This window comes from Pristis pectinata, chromosome 4, assembly GCF_009764475.1.
Source record: "Pristis pectinata isolate sPriPec2 chromosome 4, sPriPec2.1.pri, whole genome shotgun sequence".
NCBI classification, from domain to species: Eukaryota; Metazoa; Chordata; class Chondrichthyes; order Rhinopristiformes; family Pristidae; genus Pristis; species Pristis pectinata.
In genome coordinates this window covers 95,088,974-95,104,919 of record NC_067408.1, presented here as the reverse complement: position 1 = coordinate 95,104,919, position 15,946 = coordinate 95,088,974, and the positions used below count along the sequence as shown (strand labels likewise).

General features: G+C 36.8%; 1 protein-coding gene across 1 annotated transcript in view; it reads right to left on the bottom strand.

The window, feature by feature from the left end:
* Positions 1–1,457: 1,457 nt before the first annotated feature.
* LOC127569668 (uncharacterized) overlaps positions 1,458–15,946 on the bottom strand; it is a 114,175-nt gene continuing 99,686 nt past the window's right edge. The window contains exons 32-35 of the mRNA XM_052014469.1: positions 11,011–11,194; positions 6,488–6,759; positions 3,485–3,621; positions 1,458–1,734 (exon numbers count right to left, since the gene is read on the bottom strand). Coding sequence (XP_051870429.1) covers positions 1,576–1,734; positions 3,485–3,621; positions 6,488–6,759; positions 11,011–11,194 — 752 coding nt within the window. The 3' untranslated portion in view covers positions 1,458–1,575. The remainder of the gene's footprint in view (positions 1,735–3,484; positions 3,622–6,487; positions 6,760–11,010; positions 11,195–15,946) is intronic.

The following is a 15,946-nucleotide window of genomic DNA, read 5'->3' as shown; positions in this document are numbered from 1 at the left end:
ATTTAATGAAATCTGATCATTTTTCTCAACTCCATTTTCCTGCTTGGTCCCCATAACCTTTTACTCCATCACAATTGAATATAATTAATGATCGCTTCCACACCTCTCTGAGGTAGTGAATTCCAAAGATTCCCAATATCCTGAGAACAGAAATTCCTCCTCATCTCAGTCTTGCCTTAAAAGGGCATCTGTTTATCCTGAGACTATGTCCCTTTGTTTTAGGTTCTCCCACCAGGAGAATAATTCTCATAGCATCAACCTGCTCAAATCTCCTTAGAATTGCACAAGTTTTATAAGGTCAACCCTCACTCTTCTAACCTTCATGGCTGTGCCAATCTACAAAATATTTCCTTATTAGTGGCTCCTTTCTCCCAGGAATTAATCCCATGAATCTTCTCTGACTGCTCTCAAGGCAAGTATTTAACAAGACCACCAAAACTGTACGAGTCCTCCAGGTGTAGTCTCAATGAAATCTTGTAAAGTTGTTACAGGTCCTTCCTAATTTTGTACTACATTCCTCTTGTAATACATGATAACATTTCATTTGCTTTCCTAATTACCTGCTATACCTGCATACCATCTTTCTGTGTTTATTGTAGGAGGACTGCCTAACTTCTCTGAACACCAGCATTCATTAATTTTATAATATCTAAATAATATTGTTTTTCCTTTCAAAATACTTAATTTCATGATTATCTACATAATACTCCAGCTATCAATAACGTGAATTCGTTTTCATGAAGCATTCACTGAACCTTGAAAACTGCTAGGAAGGTAAGAAAAGGCACAAAGAATGGCATTTGGAAACCTTTTAGGGATATATAAATGTGCCACAGTGTAACACCAAAACAAAAATTTGTCCAAGTACTGAATTTTGTCAATGAATTCTACTAGCATGCAGCAAAGCATGTAAAATGGGGTTATTGTTGTGTTAATGCTTTGTGCAAGTTAAAATAGACAGGAAATCTGAAAAAGGTTCTGAAAATACTTGTAACCTTTATGCAAAGATTTGGCATGAAATTATTTATAAATTATGAATGACATATCAGGTCACATTTACAAACATAATTGTCAAACTTTTTTTTCAAAAATGTGATTACCAGTTCAAAATAAAAGCATTGTCATAACTCTATTAAACAGTAAAGTTCATTGATCTACTGAGTGTAACAGTGCTACACAGTGTCTTAAAGAAATTGTATACAGAAACCTCTAAAATAATTATTTTGAAAATCTTAATAAAACTTGTATAGATATTGCACTGTAATAAAATCTTTTAATTTGACTAATAATAAAGATACTATTCTTATGACTATAATATGCCAGTTATAGCATAACTCAATTCATTTATGAAAATTTCTCAGTAGGAAACATTCATAATCTATAAACCATTGTTCTGTGTATTTTTTTTCCTACCAAGGTTTTGATTGTTCTGATAATGCCCGTTACTGGTTGTTGAATCTTCCAAGCGATAGCTTATGCAGTCAATAAGCATGCTTCAGGCTCGCTTGAGAGTCACAAGTGGAAAAACAGTGCTGAGGAAGCAGGATGAATACCCTCATTGAATGAACTGAAGTTTCAATTGATTTGTTGCTTGATCCAGTCAGAAAATCTAGAAACACGAGTATAAACTCCAGGACGATTACGTCGAGCACATCCTTCTCCCCAGCTAACTATTCCTGCGAGAAACCATTTTCTTCTCTTGCCCAGACAAACCAATGGACCTCCAGAATCTCCCTGGAATAAAAGTTAAACAAAGGTCAATTACAGAACAAGCAGCACTCATGATATCTGACGATATACTGATTTATATGGAGACAACAGATTTTGAGTAATTGTAACTTTAAAAGACAACCAAGAGACATATTAGGTTATAAGAAACAGGGGAAACCCTGCCATAGTCAAATTTCCACAGGGTGGAATATAGGGGTCTTGCAAGTGATTACAAAGATTTAAATCCAATTTTATTCACAGGTGAACTGAGATGGGGCAAAATCAAGCTTCATCATGGAGAAAGAAATGTACACACCTTGTTATTTAGCTAGACATGTGATTGGAAATTCATCTTGGGATCAATCATGACATACTGTACAAGTTATAAGCAGCTCAAGGCTATTGCAGGAAGAGTTAAGTATGAAATCACTGGTTGAGCAATGGAGTGGATGGTGGAAATACAACATGTCTTTAGTCTATGTGTTACAATATGTGCTCATCCAGTATGAGCAGGATTTGCAGATAGCTCTGGTTACATCAACATAAAAGATGGAGCCAGATAAGCATAGTTCCACCACTGCACAAAGGTGGTGAGGAGCTGAAAGATCAATTATATCAAAGGCTACAGACCAGGCCAACAAGGAAAGTTAGAGGTAGTTTACTACTTTCACAGTTACCTGACAAGTTTAGGAACCACCTTCCAGTATCAGGCCCTAAAAGAATGGCTCCCTGCTTCTGAAGACCATCTTATGTTTGACCATGGCAGGGTTTCTCAGTCGTGTTTCTTGTAACCTATTATGTCTATTATTTGTCTTTCAAAGTTACAATTACTTAATTACCATTAACTATACAATAATATAATCAATTGTTAGATATTTTAGCTATTTTCAGTATTTTAACTGTTGATGACAATTCCATTTTGTATGAATGAAAACGTGCAGTCATTGTAGTCTAGGCAGGAACATATAGGAAGCTGTGGCAGTATCCAGACAGTGGGGACTATCAAAAATATCAACTTGACAGAGTCAGCAGTTTGGTGGGAATAAGACCAAAGGAACAAGAACTAGACTAGATGATCTCGGGTAGAACACAAAAGGAGTTGGAAGAGACTCTAGAAAAAGATGCAACATTAACACTAGAGCAGAGATAATGTTAAGGGGTGTTTGGTCTGGTGTCCCGAGAAAAGGAAGGAAAATGACAGGCACAGACAAACGGATGATCACAACCCTAGTGACAATCAGTGCTCCTTGCATAGGTTAATGCAAACATGGAAGAGGTGCTGGTTAAGAAACAGTTTCTAGTGGAGAAGAAAAGTTTGGGGTTATCTTTGCGTTCAAGGTGATCCTGGAGAATAGCAGGGCCCAATTGGTCCAATTATGTAAGACTACAAATGTGGCACTGTTCTATGTCAAATGTACATGGTTTAATTAACATGGGAATTTAAGTGACTGACCATGGACCATGCATACAAAGCCCTATATAAATGTTTTACTTTATAGCAATAATTTTGGCAAATAGCTGATTGGAAGCATAGGTGTATAAATTGTTTTCTTATGTAGAATATACAAATGATTCATAAAAATATACATGATTTGGCAGTGAATGCAAAATCAAGTTCCTCTTTTAAGCCATGATCTGACTTAAGATTGGTCTTCTGTTTAGAAAATAGAGAGTAAAAGCTTAAGTAGGACCTAAAAATAGAATGAGTAATTCCATATTGTAGAAGTACTGTACTGAAAGTTAATTACCTGTACTGAAATCAGTGGCCTCTTACCTGGCATGCATCAACTCCACCATGAAGATAGCCTGCACAAAGCATTCTGGAAGTCACAGAGTTCTCATACAGCTTATTACAAATACCAAGAGGAATAATTTTCACACTAGCCTCCTGAAGAACTGTTGCTAGTTCACCTAACAAACATAAAGGGTTTTGTTTACCAAATATTATCCATAGAACCATTGTATCAGATGTTCTCAAACTAAAAAAGTTATTTTCTTACATTCTCCAGTTAATGCAGAAACTGTCAATTGGTCTCCCCATTTTCTTTCATTAATTACATCACTTTTGACCAATATTTCATATTGACTTGCATCATTTCAGTCCCTGGTAAGGTAGGACTCATGAAACACTTTTACCGCAATAAAAGACATCTAAATATGATAGTCTAGGTTTACTATAATAATGGTAAAATTGTTTACATTTATCATTATTACACTTCAAAACATACAGCAGTTCTAAAGCTGCACATGTGTATTTAAATGTAGGAAATCAAGATGTTTCTGAAAGTGATGCTTTTATTTACAGGGGTGTTTTAAAAGTCCCCACACATCGAAATATTTGAAATCATCGAATTGACAAGTTCAACTTTTTATGCACTATTTTTGCTGTAATAACTCTTGTGAAAGTTAAGTCTTGTTAAATGAGGCAGAACTGATTCTCATATAAACAAAACACTAAGCAATAATTACTGCTGACATTGCTCTCATCCTGAGAAACTAGTTTTGTGCATATTATTTTACCCTAGGTAACAAATTAAAATTCCATGACCTTAAGATAATGAAAAACTAATTCTTATTTAAAAACTAAATTATTTCAATGTTATTTTAGTTTTGACCTTAACCATGTGTGTAAGTCCCAATTCTTATTTCATACTGCAAAATGTTTAAAGAGTAAAGAATTAGACTCTTTCATTCCCTGCATTACAGCCCATAAGAATTCTTTAAAATAGTGGCTTCAAAATAAGACTAAGGGTCCAGATGTTGTAGTCATTTGTTATATTGAATTTGATATCTAGAAAATGTGCCCTCCTATTTGCATAAATATCTACTAACCTTCAAAAATGTTTATCCTATTTGCTCAACCATTTCATGTGACAATGAATACTACATTCTTACCATCCTAAATTAAAATTTTGCTTGAATTCCTTTTTAGATTATTTGTGAGTGTTTTATGTTTATGATCTTTAGACTTGGATTCCTGTCCGAGCAGCCGTACCTACTGTCCTTTATCAGGACAGGTCCTAACCTTCCCTTTTTAACAGAATAGAGGCCCATCTTATCCAGCTTGTTCAACTGAATCCTGGCTAATCTGTACCTGAATTCCATTTATCTGTCTTTCCCTGATTACTGAGTAAATCTGTTGATCTTAGTCCTAAAAGTTTTAATTAACCATGCACCAGCAACCCTTTGCACTACATTTTATGGAAAGATTTCATTCATATATTGCCTTATCCCGAAGATTATTTCCTCTTGATCTGGATTGATACAACAAGGGAAATAGTTCATGTCCCTTCCAATCCACTCATCATTTTAAGTCCTTTGATTCTGTCACCTCTTACAATATTAAACTCTAGTCACCATCTCTTAATTCTTTTCATAATCAAAATTATTTAACTCTACAAATGGGCCCTTTGCTTTCAGGGGGTGCGCACTGGTTTTTCCGTTGTATTTGTACCAAATACATTTTTGAATACTTTTCACTGTTCATGTGTACCTAATACCCATCATAAGTTCAATCTTTGTTGACAGTGATCATTTAATTCTTAATCCTTTTAAGTCTGTCTTACTTAAATTTATAGTCTTTGAACATTCAAATTTAATCTCAAACTGAATCACATTTTGGTCACATTTTGCAAAATTGCTCCTATATAATCAGATGGTTAATGAAACCAAGTACCCCGGACTGGCTGACCAACATTGCTTCCAACACCCTTTGTTTCACATCCCTCCATAATGTGTTTCCTTTCCTGTATTCCCCTGCAGCCTGGTAATGCTCCCAGTTGTCTATATTCCTCATATTCTGGCTTTTAGGTGTTCCTGAATTTAATGACTCCATCACTGACAGCCATTCCTTCCACTTCCAAGATAAGCTCTGAAATTCCCTACCTAAATCACTGTGCCTCTCTACCCTCTTTTAAAATGCACTTTAAAACATCCAGGTGGTCCTCACCTCCTGAGAAGGAATGAAACAAATGTTATGCTTCAGCCCCATCAGAAAATTACCATTTTGTGACAAGAAATGTTTCCTCTCTAGAAATTTGTAAATTCAGAGAAAAAGTTAAAATGGGAAGTGGGAAGCACACATTTCTTAAAAATAAGTAAAGAAAATCTAGAAACAAAGATACTGCCCAATTATGAACAAGATTTACAACAAACAAAAAATTGATACTGCAGCAGATGAGGAGATCCTGAGGCACGTGAGCATTTTATTGGTCAAAGAGATATAAATAAAAAGTGATCTTGAAAACCTATCTTTTGTTTCCAGATATTTTTTATGCTGATTTTTCTCTCTCACATTGTCTCATTCAGTAACATGACCATAATACTACCACACAACCAGGGACCAGGTCTCACTTAACACAGATTCCGATCTTCCATTAGACTTTCAGTAACATAAAACCAATATACCAACAGGAAGGCAAGCTCTTTTACAGGATATCCTCCTGCTAAAATATTAGGATGTCACTTTTTACATACATCTTTGCTTTTTCAATGAATCTTTTAATAATTAACATACAATATATAAAAAAATGATAATACAATTCACCTAAGTATGCCTAAATGTACAAATGAACATTTTATCCAGTCAGTTTAATAAAAAATGTAGGGTCAATTCAATAATCCTTTGGTCACAAGGAACTAGAAACAAGAACTAGAAAGTTCATGATTAAAGATTTGATGAATTACCTGCATTTTTAATACAAATGCACATAGAATTTCAATGCATTAACCCTCAGGTCATTTATATCTCTCAACAACCTTTTATAAAGTATCATACCATCTTCTCCCAAGACTCCCCAGCCAGTGACATAGCAGTTTGCAGTGGTACTGAAGATATGAGTAGTGGCTGGTAAGCAGACAGGTTGGATGGAATCGCTGAAGAAGACTGGTGTCTTCAACTCTAACAATGCAATATCATAATCTGATGTGAATTCATCATATTTGGGATGGGTAACGATCCTGTTAATTGATCTGGTCACTATCCTGGAGTTCATTCTATTCATTAACTGCAAGCCTAGATATGCAGTCCAAGCTGATGATGTGGAATATCTATAAAAATAAGGAAATTCCATTAAATAATACAAACTTGCTCATCCACTGACACATTGATTTATCTAATAAGTAAGTGAGCCATCCAGACCAGGTCCTGGGTTTGAATACCACTTTATCTTGAATAAATTTTAGCAGAGTATAGGAAAATTGGATAATGTGTTTGCTCTAAAAAAGTCAAGTTATCAAAGTGGGAACTTTAAAGAGACCTTGAAGGGTCATAGGGTCATGCATCATGAAAACAGGTGCTTCAGCCCAACTTGTCCATGTCAATCAAGATGTCTATCTGAGCTAGACCCATTTGCTTGCATTTGACTCTTATCCCTCTTGGCCTCTTCTATCTAAGTTCTTGATCAAATGTCCTTCAAACACTGTAATTCCATATACCAGCCACCCTCTACGTAAAAACGTTGCCCCTCAGGTCCCTTTTTAATCTTTCCCCTCTCACCTTAAGCCTATGCCCTCTTCTCTACCCTGGCAAAAAGACGGTGACCATCCACATTATCTACACACCTCATGATTTTATAAACATCTATAAGGTCACCCTTTAACCTCCTACACTCCAGGAAAAAAAGTCCCATCATTTCCAGCCTCTCTTTATAACTCAAGCCCTCCAGTCCCAGTAACATCCTTGTGAATCTTTCCTGCACCCTTTACAGCTTAATGACATCCTTCCTGTAGCTAGGCGACCATGCCAAACACCTTCCTCACCACCCTGTCTACCTGTGTTGCTACTTTCAGGGACCTGTATCCCTAGGTCTCTCTGTTCTACAACATTCTCCAAGGCCCTACCATTTACTGTGCAAGTCCTGCCCTGATTTAAATGTCCAAAATGCAACTCCTTGCACTTGTCCAAGTCAAATTCTATCTGTCATTCTATGGCCCATTTCCCCAGATCATCTAGATCCTGTTGTAATCTTAGTTAATCTTCTTCACTGTCCACTATGCTATCTATTTTGGTGTCATCTGTAAACTTACTAGCCATTTTCACAGTGTTACTTGTCTCAGTATTGAACAAGTTTAATCATTAATATACATACAATTAGATACTGCAATAAAGAGATTTTTTTCTTCAGTTGGACCATCCTCATTCATACTTATGCTGTTTCAGCGAAGATAATCGAATAATGCTAAAAATAATATCAGTACTGCTAGGTTAGGGGAAAAAAAGGTTAAATTGCTTATCTTGATTGCTGTTGGGAATCTGTGGGAGAGGACACTGGTGCAAGCAGTAATGGAGCTTTGAGATATCTCACAATCAACTGTTCTAACACTCATCATCAAAGTTTATTGATTTATAATTACACTTAACTCAAGTACTGGAGTGTGATTCATCATCGCACTGAGTTATCAAGTAGATAGTGGTTGCAAAGTGAGCAGCAAAGGGTAGAAAATTGAAATGAAAACAAAAGGAAAATAAACAAAACCATATTTAAAGTTTCATTTGTACAATTAAATTGAAATGTACAGTTTGGATATCCAAGATCAGAACCGAAGGTTATACTAGGAGTATAGACATTGGGAGGAGAATTCCTTCTGTCAAATCAGATTGGTTGTAATGAAAACTGGGACATTATAAGTCAAGGAACAGGAAAATATTGGAAGCACATGACAAGTATAGGCAACTAGAATCAAATGAATTTCTTGAGGAATACAGAGCGTAAAGGAGAGAACTTAAGAAAGAAATTAGGAGGGCTAAAAGGTGCCTTGACAGGTATAATTAAGGAGGACCTCAAGACATTCTATAAGCTTATCAGGAACAAGAGGGGAGCCAAGAGGGAAAGAATGGGTCCCCTGGGGACCAAAGGGGTAATCTATATGTGGAGCCAGGTGATGTGGGCAAGGTCCTAAATGAATACTTCTCATCTGTATTCACCCAAAGGGAAAGACATGGAAGATAGTGAGTTCAGAGATGGGAGGACGTTAAAAGTCTGGAGCATGTCGATATTAAGAAGGAGGAGGTGTTAGATGCCATGGAACGTCTAAGGGTTGAAAATACCCCAGGATCAGATGAAATCTATCCCAGGATGCTATAGGAAGCAAGGAAGGAGATAGCTGACAAAGATTTTTGGATCTTTACTAGTTACAGGTTAGGTAGCAAAAGACTGGAAGATAGTTAATGTTGGTCTTTTATTTAAGAAGGGAAGCAGGTATCTATAAACCAGTGAGCCTTACATCAGCGGTAGGGAAATTATTATTTAAACTTGTAAGGGACGGGACTTATGTACATTTGGAAAGACCGCAGCTGATCAGGGATAGTCAGCATGGTTTTGTGAGTGGGGAATCCTGTCACACTAATTTGAGGTTTTTTGAGGAGGTAACTAGGAATATTGATGAAGGCACATTATAGACATTGTTTATATAGAATTTAGGAAGGCACTTGACAAGGACCTGTATGGTAGGCTGGTCCAGAAGGTTAGGGCATATGGGATCCAAGGTGAGCTAGCTAATTAGATCCAAAATTGGCTTGGTAATAGGAGGCAGAGTGTGTAGCGAAGAATGCTTTTCTAATTGGAAGTCTGTGATTATTGGTTTACCACAGGGATCAGTGCTAGGACCCTTGTTGTTTGTGATATATATCAACAATATAGATGTGAATGTAGGAGGAATGATTAGTAAACTTATGGATGACACAAAAATTTGTGATGTTGTAGATGGTACAGAAAGTTCCCTAAGGCTACAGCAGGATATAGATCAGATAAGGTTGGATGGAGCATTGGTGATGGAATTTAGTCCTGACAAATACAAGGTGATGTATTTTGGGAAGTTAACTGGGGTAGGAGGTATGCTATAAATGGTAGGTCACTGAAGACCGTTAGGTTTACGTCCAGAGGTCCCTGAAAGTGGATATACAGTTAGATAGGATAGTGAAGAATGCATGTGGATGCTTGCCTTTAGATGTCGGGCACTGAACATAAAAGCTGGGACATTATATTGGAACTTAACAATGGTTAGACTGGAATATTGTGTGCAGTTCTGGTTGTCACAACAAAGAAAGGATATAGTTGCTCTGGAGAGAATGCAGAGGAGAATCACCAGGATGTTGACCATATTGGAGGAGTTTAGTTATGGGGAGAGATTGGATAGGCTGGGCTTGTTTTCTCTGGAGTGAAGGAGGCTGGGAGGTGACCTGAAAAGGTATATAAAAGAGACATAGATAGGATAGATATTCAGAATCTTTTATTCATGGTAAGGGTATCAAAAACAGAGGGCATCAATTTAAGGTGAAGAAATTCTAAAGTGATTTGAAGGGAAACTTTTATTTTACACAGAGAGTGATTGATATCTGGAACTCTCTGCCAGAGGAGGTGGTGTAGTCAGAGACAATCGCTACATTTAAGAAACATTTAGACAGGCACAGCATAGAAGGATACGAACTTAATATAGGCAAGTGGGACTAGTGCAGATAGGCAAAGATGTCAGCATGGGCATGGTGGGCTGAAGGGCCCATTTCTGTGCTGTACAACTCTATGAATCTATGACTCTAAGGAGCAGATTTGTTATTTCCTGTTTTCCAGTTCTGGCGCAATGGGTAGCTGGGACCTCCATGATCTTCCATTTATGGAATATAACTTTCTTGGGATGAAGTTATCGTTCTTCATTCTTCTAAATACTCCATTGCTACAATTTCTGACACATCAGGAAACTGGACTCCCAAATCTATAATTTTCCATTTATTAAGGCTAATGGACAAAAATCATTAGTTGGGATTGTGCATTTCCTCCATACACACACTTGGCATGACCCAGATGCAGATACAGTAAAATATTTACTTCCAAAATGGACTATGGACAGTTGTATCTAAATACTGAACTTTCAGCAAACCCTTGCTAAATTAGGAATATGTTTGACAGTTCACAGAATTCTTTAAACATCTCTCTCCTTCAGCTTATAGAATTATATAACAACGCTGTATGAAGAAAGCCATTCAGCCCATCATGCTTGCACTGGTTCGACAGTACACTGAAATACATTTGTTTGCTTTAACTGGCATTAATATTTTAAAGGTTCTAGCTTTTTACATTCTTGCATTAAAATAAGAATTTGTAAGTAGTTTGTTTGAATTTGAGCACTTCTGACATTGAAGCTTTATTAATTTAACTCCCTAATTAAAATTAAACCACAAGCACTGCTGGTCAGAAAGCTCCAAATCTTAAATTGGGAAGGACTGTTGTATTAAAGAAATACTTCTGAAAATAAGCTTTGCTGTTCTTACATCTTCAAGATGGCAATGATGTTATTTCAACGTACCGTATAGAGTCAGAGTCTTGGAAGCAATGGCCAGCTGAAACAAGCCAACGATTTGAGATGATGGATGCACCGCATATGTGTCCATACAATCCCATCTGCAGACTAACTTGCCAAGGCCATTTTCCATTCTTGGCATCTTCACCCCCGACTATTTTTGTTCTTTTAGTTGGGCTAGTTCCACAACCTGAAACAAATTTGGAGACTTATGATTTCCTAAAATTTTTTCTTTTATATAAGGTGCAATTATTTCAGATTTGATTTCATAACCCGAAGAAAAACAGCAAAGTGTGTTACTTTATACCTTCAGTTAATAGAACAAAGAACAGTACAGCACATGAACAGGCTCTTAGGCCCATGATGTCTGTGCTGAGCGTGACGCCAAATTAAACTAATCCCTTCTGCCTGCACGTGATCCATATCCTTCCATTCCCTGCATATTCATTTGCCTATCTAAAAGTCTCTTGAATGCCACTTAATATTCAAGAAGTTATCAATTGGAGTCATGGGTACCCAACATCAGTTAAACTAATAGCTCAGAATTTGAGGGAAATTGGCAGTGAAATCGTCAGCATTTGACTATATTACCCCATGCAGCTGACAGCAACTTCCACATATTAACGCTGAGGTCTGGAAGCCTGAGTCTGTAATTCAGCTCTAGGCAGTAGCCTGTGTTCTTAAGCTGGTCTTCTCACTGAGTTCAGTGTAGGAGTGAAAAGTTGTCACAATTTTCCCACCACCAATGACATGGAATTCATCTGAAAGTTTTGTGTCAAGTCAGAGGCGATGCAGGGTATCATTCTCCATCCATTTTAATATAGGAATATGGCCACGAGAGAATGAAGTAATTGTTAATTGAGATCTTTAGGTATTTTAAGGACTTTTAAGTGTTTTAAAGTGTTTATGGATATAAAATATTTTTACAGTTTTTAATAATTGTTTAAAGTGCTTAATTGTTTTGTAAGTACCTCCAAAACATTCAGAAACATTAAAATTTCCACACTTCTGGCTATGTCAGAGGCTGTGATTTAGATAGCTGTTAATTTTTTTCTCCTTTTGCAGAGAGAGGGCATGCTTTAAAAATTCCTATCACCTTTCTTAGGTGGGGCTTGCTTCTTTTGTATCCTTATATCTTATTGTTGCAGGATCTTACTGCAAAGAATCACAAGTCTTCTTGTCTATATCTAAGTATAGCGTATCTTCCAAGTATAAACTTTGTTTTTTAAGGTGGATTGATATCAGTTATTTATTAAATTGGTACTGGTATCATGCCACCAGCCACATTTTTTTGTTGAAATCTGCTCCTTTCCAAAGTACACCCAGAAGGACATTAATTTGCATTCTCTCTTCATATCCAGCTTTAAGCTGCCATTTTGTTTCCTTTGCATCTCTTCCGACCATTCATTTCCTATCAGTGTCTGTTTAAACATCCCTTCTATCCTACCTCATCCCAAACAGCAGTATGTACATGTTTTTCTAATCCTGTAGCAGATGATGGCTTGTGTCTTCTATTAACTAACCAAGCACACTCTTTGTTCTATAGGTGGAGATAAACTTAGAGCAAATATAACCCAGTAACCCATTATGCTGAGATAGTATACTACTGTAGGTATTTAGATATTGATGTGTTGGCTATCAGGGCATCATAAATGTTATGAATGCAATGCCAGTCTCCAAGATATCTTCATTATTTGTGCTGGATTGTACCAATTCCTTGCTGCTGAATATTACAGAGATCTCCCTGCGAGCAGGCCTGTGGCCAGCAAAAGTAGGGGGCTAAGCCCTGCACTAACTGTTTGAGGAGACAGATGGGTGCTTGAATTTATAATCTTCTTGAAGCATGTGTACTGTGATGATCTTTGATTCAGTCTGCTGACGAGATGTGGATTCTGGCCAGTTAAATCCTAATTTGTTTAAGAATTCTTAATTCTAGAGGGAGTGAATGCATAATATACGAATGCAGTTTCCTCCTTTGAGTGAATGCAGTATAAGTGAATGCAGTTTTTCACTTTCCTTTAGCACAGCCTGACCTGCTGGACATGCCCTCCAGCCCTGCATTTTACAACTTTGTTCTAATTGTCACTCTGTAATTGTCCTCATCTCATAGCTTTGTTCCATTTTTTCTCCCTTTCTCTGTCTCAACCCATTGACTGGATGATCTCTGCAACTTAATCCAATGGCAGACCCTGCCTCATCCTATCAGAGATATTCTGCTTGTCCTATCTATTCCTCCTACATCTTCTAAATTTCCTGGTTTTGACAAAGGGTCTTTGACAGACATTAACACTGTTCCTCTTGAGATGAGGTGAAGTTTTGGAATTCTCTTCCCTGGGGGAGCTATGGTAGCTCAGTTGTTATGTTCGTTTAAAATAGAGATTGACAGATTTCTAGAATTAAAGGAATCAAGAGATACAGGGATAGCGCTGGAAAGTGATAATGAGGTAAAAGATCAGCAATTATCTTGACGAAAGGCGGGGCTGGTTTAACGATCCAGATGGACTACTCCTGCTTTGAATTTTTATGTTCTTATGTTCCACCAAACTACAATCACAGGCAAACTGAGTTCTGAAACTCTGGGCTTCAGCATGGCGATTAATGAAGCAGATTGGATCTCTGACATTTCTCCTCTTTAGTTATCCTTTAAGCCTGAATTGGATATAAATTGATATACGTGCTGATAACTTACATAGAAGGAATCGGTTGAATCTGGTTAGTGGGAATAACATTACTTGTTCTTGGAATCCTAACAGAGAAGAACTTTTACAATGTTAGTAGCATAGCATTGCACTGTGATAAGGCATGGTGTCTGATTGCAATGTGACAAGGTATTTGCCAAAAAGAATTGATGCATGAGTATAGGGGGTAAGGTACAACAACATACAAAAGTCAAAAAAAAGCTCAGATCCCACAGAATGAGGGAAGTACAAAAAGCACAAAATATGGCAAAAGAGACTGTAACAGCTACAATTTGAAAAAAAAAACTTGCAATGGATATCAAAATCAACCCACTGAGAAACGTACTATTATATTTGGGAAAAGAGAGTGGTCACAAGCAACCTGGGCACTGAAAAATAAACAGGTAACAGTGATATTGTAATTGAAAACTAGGAAATGCTTACCAGGGTTGAATGATTATTTTCCATCAGTATTTACATTAGGGGAGGAGGATGACATCCCTGACAACCCATGCAAACCAGTAATAACAGAGACAACCAAATTAATGTAACAAAAATAACAGGAATAAAAGAAAGGACAGCAAAGAAGGGTGGCAAACCACCAACATTTCAACCCCAGGATTTTAAAGTTGCTGAAAACATTTTATATTTCCTTACTCCAAAGATCTCTTTAATTTGGAAAATGCTGTATATCACCCTATTATTTAAGGAAAGTGAGAGGGGAAGCCAGGGATATATAGATGAATTAGCCTAATAATTGCTGTCACCAATTTACAGGAGTCTATTGCCAAGACTTCACTAGTAATTACCTGCAGATTTTTCAGAATAATGGTAATGACTTGTTTCAGTGAAAGTAAGTCCAGGACCTCATGTATGTGTAATAAAACACAAAAGTCCCAAACATACTGAAAATTTGCCAAGTCCAGCAGTGGAGGTCAGTCTAGCTGAGAATTAACGCTGAAGACAATTAGCTCTCACACACTTGTAATTCCAGTACAGGAGCTGCAACTCCATTGACTTCAATGGAGATTGCAGAGCTGCAGAAAAGAAAGCAGAAGGGAAGAAATGTTCTTTTCTTAAAATGACTTCACTTTAATATTTTTAGAACATAGAATATAGAACAGTACAACACAATACAGGCCCTTCGGCCCACTATATTGTGCCGACCTTTAAACCTCGCCTAAGACTATCTATTTATATAACCTCACCTAAGACTATATATTTAAAATTATTTGAATATATAATTTATATATTTATAAAATTATATATAATTTTAGTTAATTATCTTTGTTAAAATAATGGTTAAAATGTAATTATTTCATTTTAATAGTTTTTAAATATTTCTGACCACCAGAGATATTTGAAAATCATTATAGTTTTAATAGATGAAGTTGGGAATATGACTTTTCCAGCTGATAAACTAGGGATGGTGTTTCTTCAGTGCATCATTCAAAGCCATGCCACTGGAGTCTGGAATGCAGCTCCTTAAGTGCAGGCAGGGGTGACCTTGTGCAGTAATTGTTGTAGACAGCATATGCTTGCAAAATGTAATACTTTAAATAAGGGAGTAACTAAACACATTAAAAATGTTCAATTGATCAGAAAGCCAGCATGAATTTGGAAAGGATCATGCCTAACATAGTTTCTGAAGTGGCAACTAAGGTAGTGGATAGGGCAATACTTACTGGAGGTATTTATATGGGTTTCCAGTAGCTTTTATCAATTTCCTTTATAAGAGACTATTATCTTGTGGAGTTGTTCACCAGGTTAGAAAAAGAGTGCCAGAGGATGGTGGCAAAAATGGAAAATTACTCAAATTGTCAAGATGTGAACAGTGGATCTGCTCTGAGGCCACAATTCACTCCAGGACACAATACTTCCTAAATTGTGGAAAACCAGAAACAATGCAGGCCCAAAGAGAACATGAATCATTAAAATGTCATGGACAGGTAAAGAATGAAAATGCTAATGGAATTCTGGGCTTTTTATCTCAAGATCTGGAATATATGAGGTAAAAAAAAATTATCCACCAGTCACATAAAATAAGTGTTTGTCCATGCCTGGAATATTGTAAAAAGTTACCCCTTACAAAGGATATATTGGCCCAGGTGGGATTGCTGCATAGGTACAGTAATGATGACAATTGAATTCCAATATTTAATTTACAAGGAGAGACATAGAGCCATTGAGTTGTACAGCACGGAAAAAGGCCCGTTGGCCCATGCTTGTCCATGCCAACCAAGATGTCCATGCCCATTTCACAG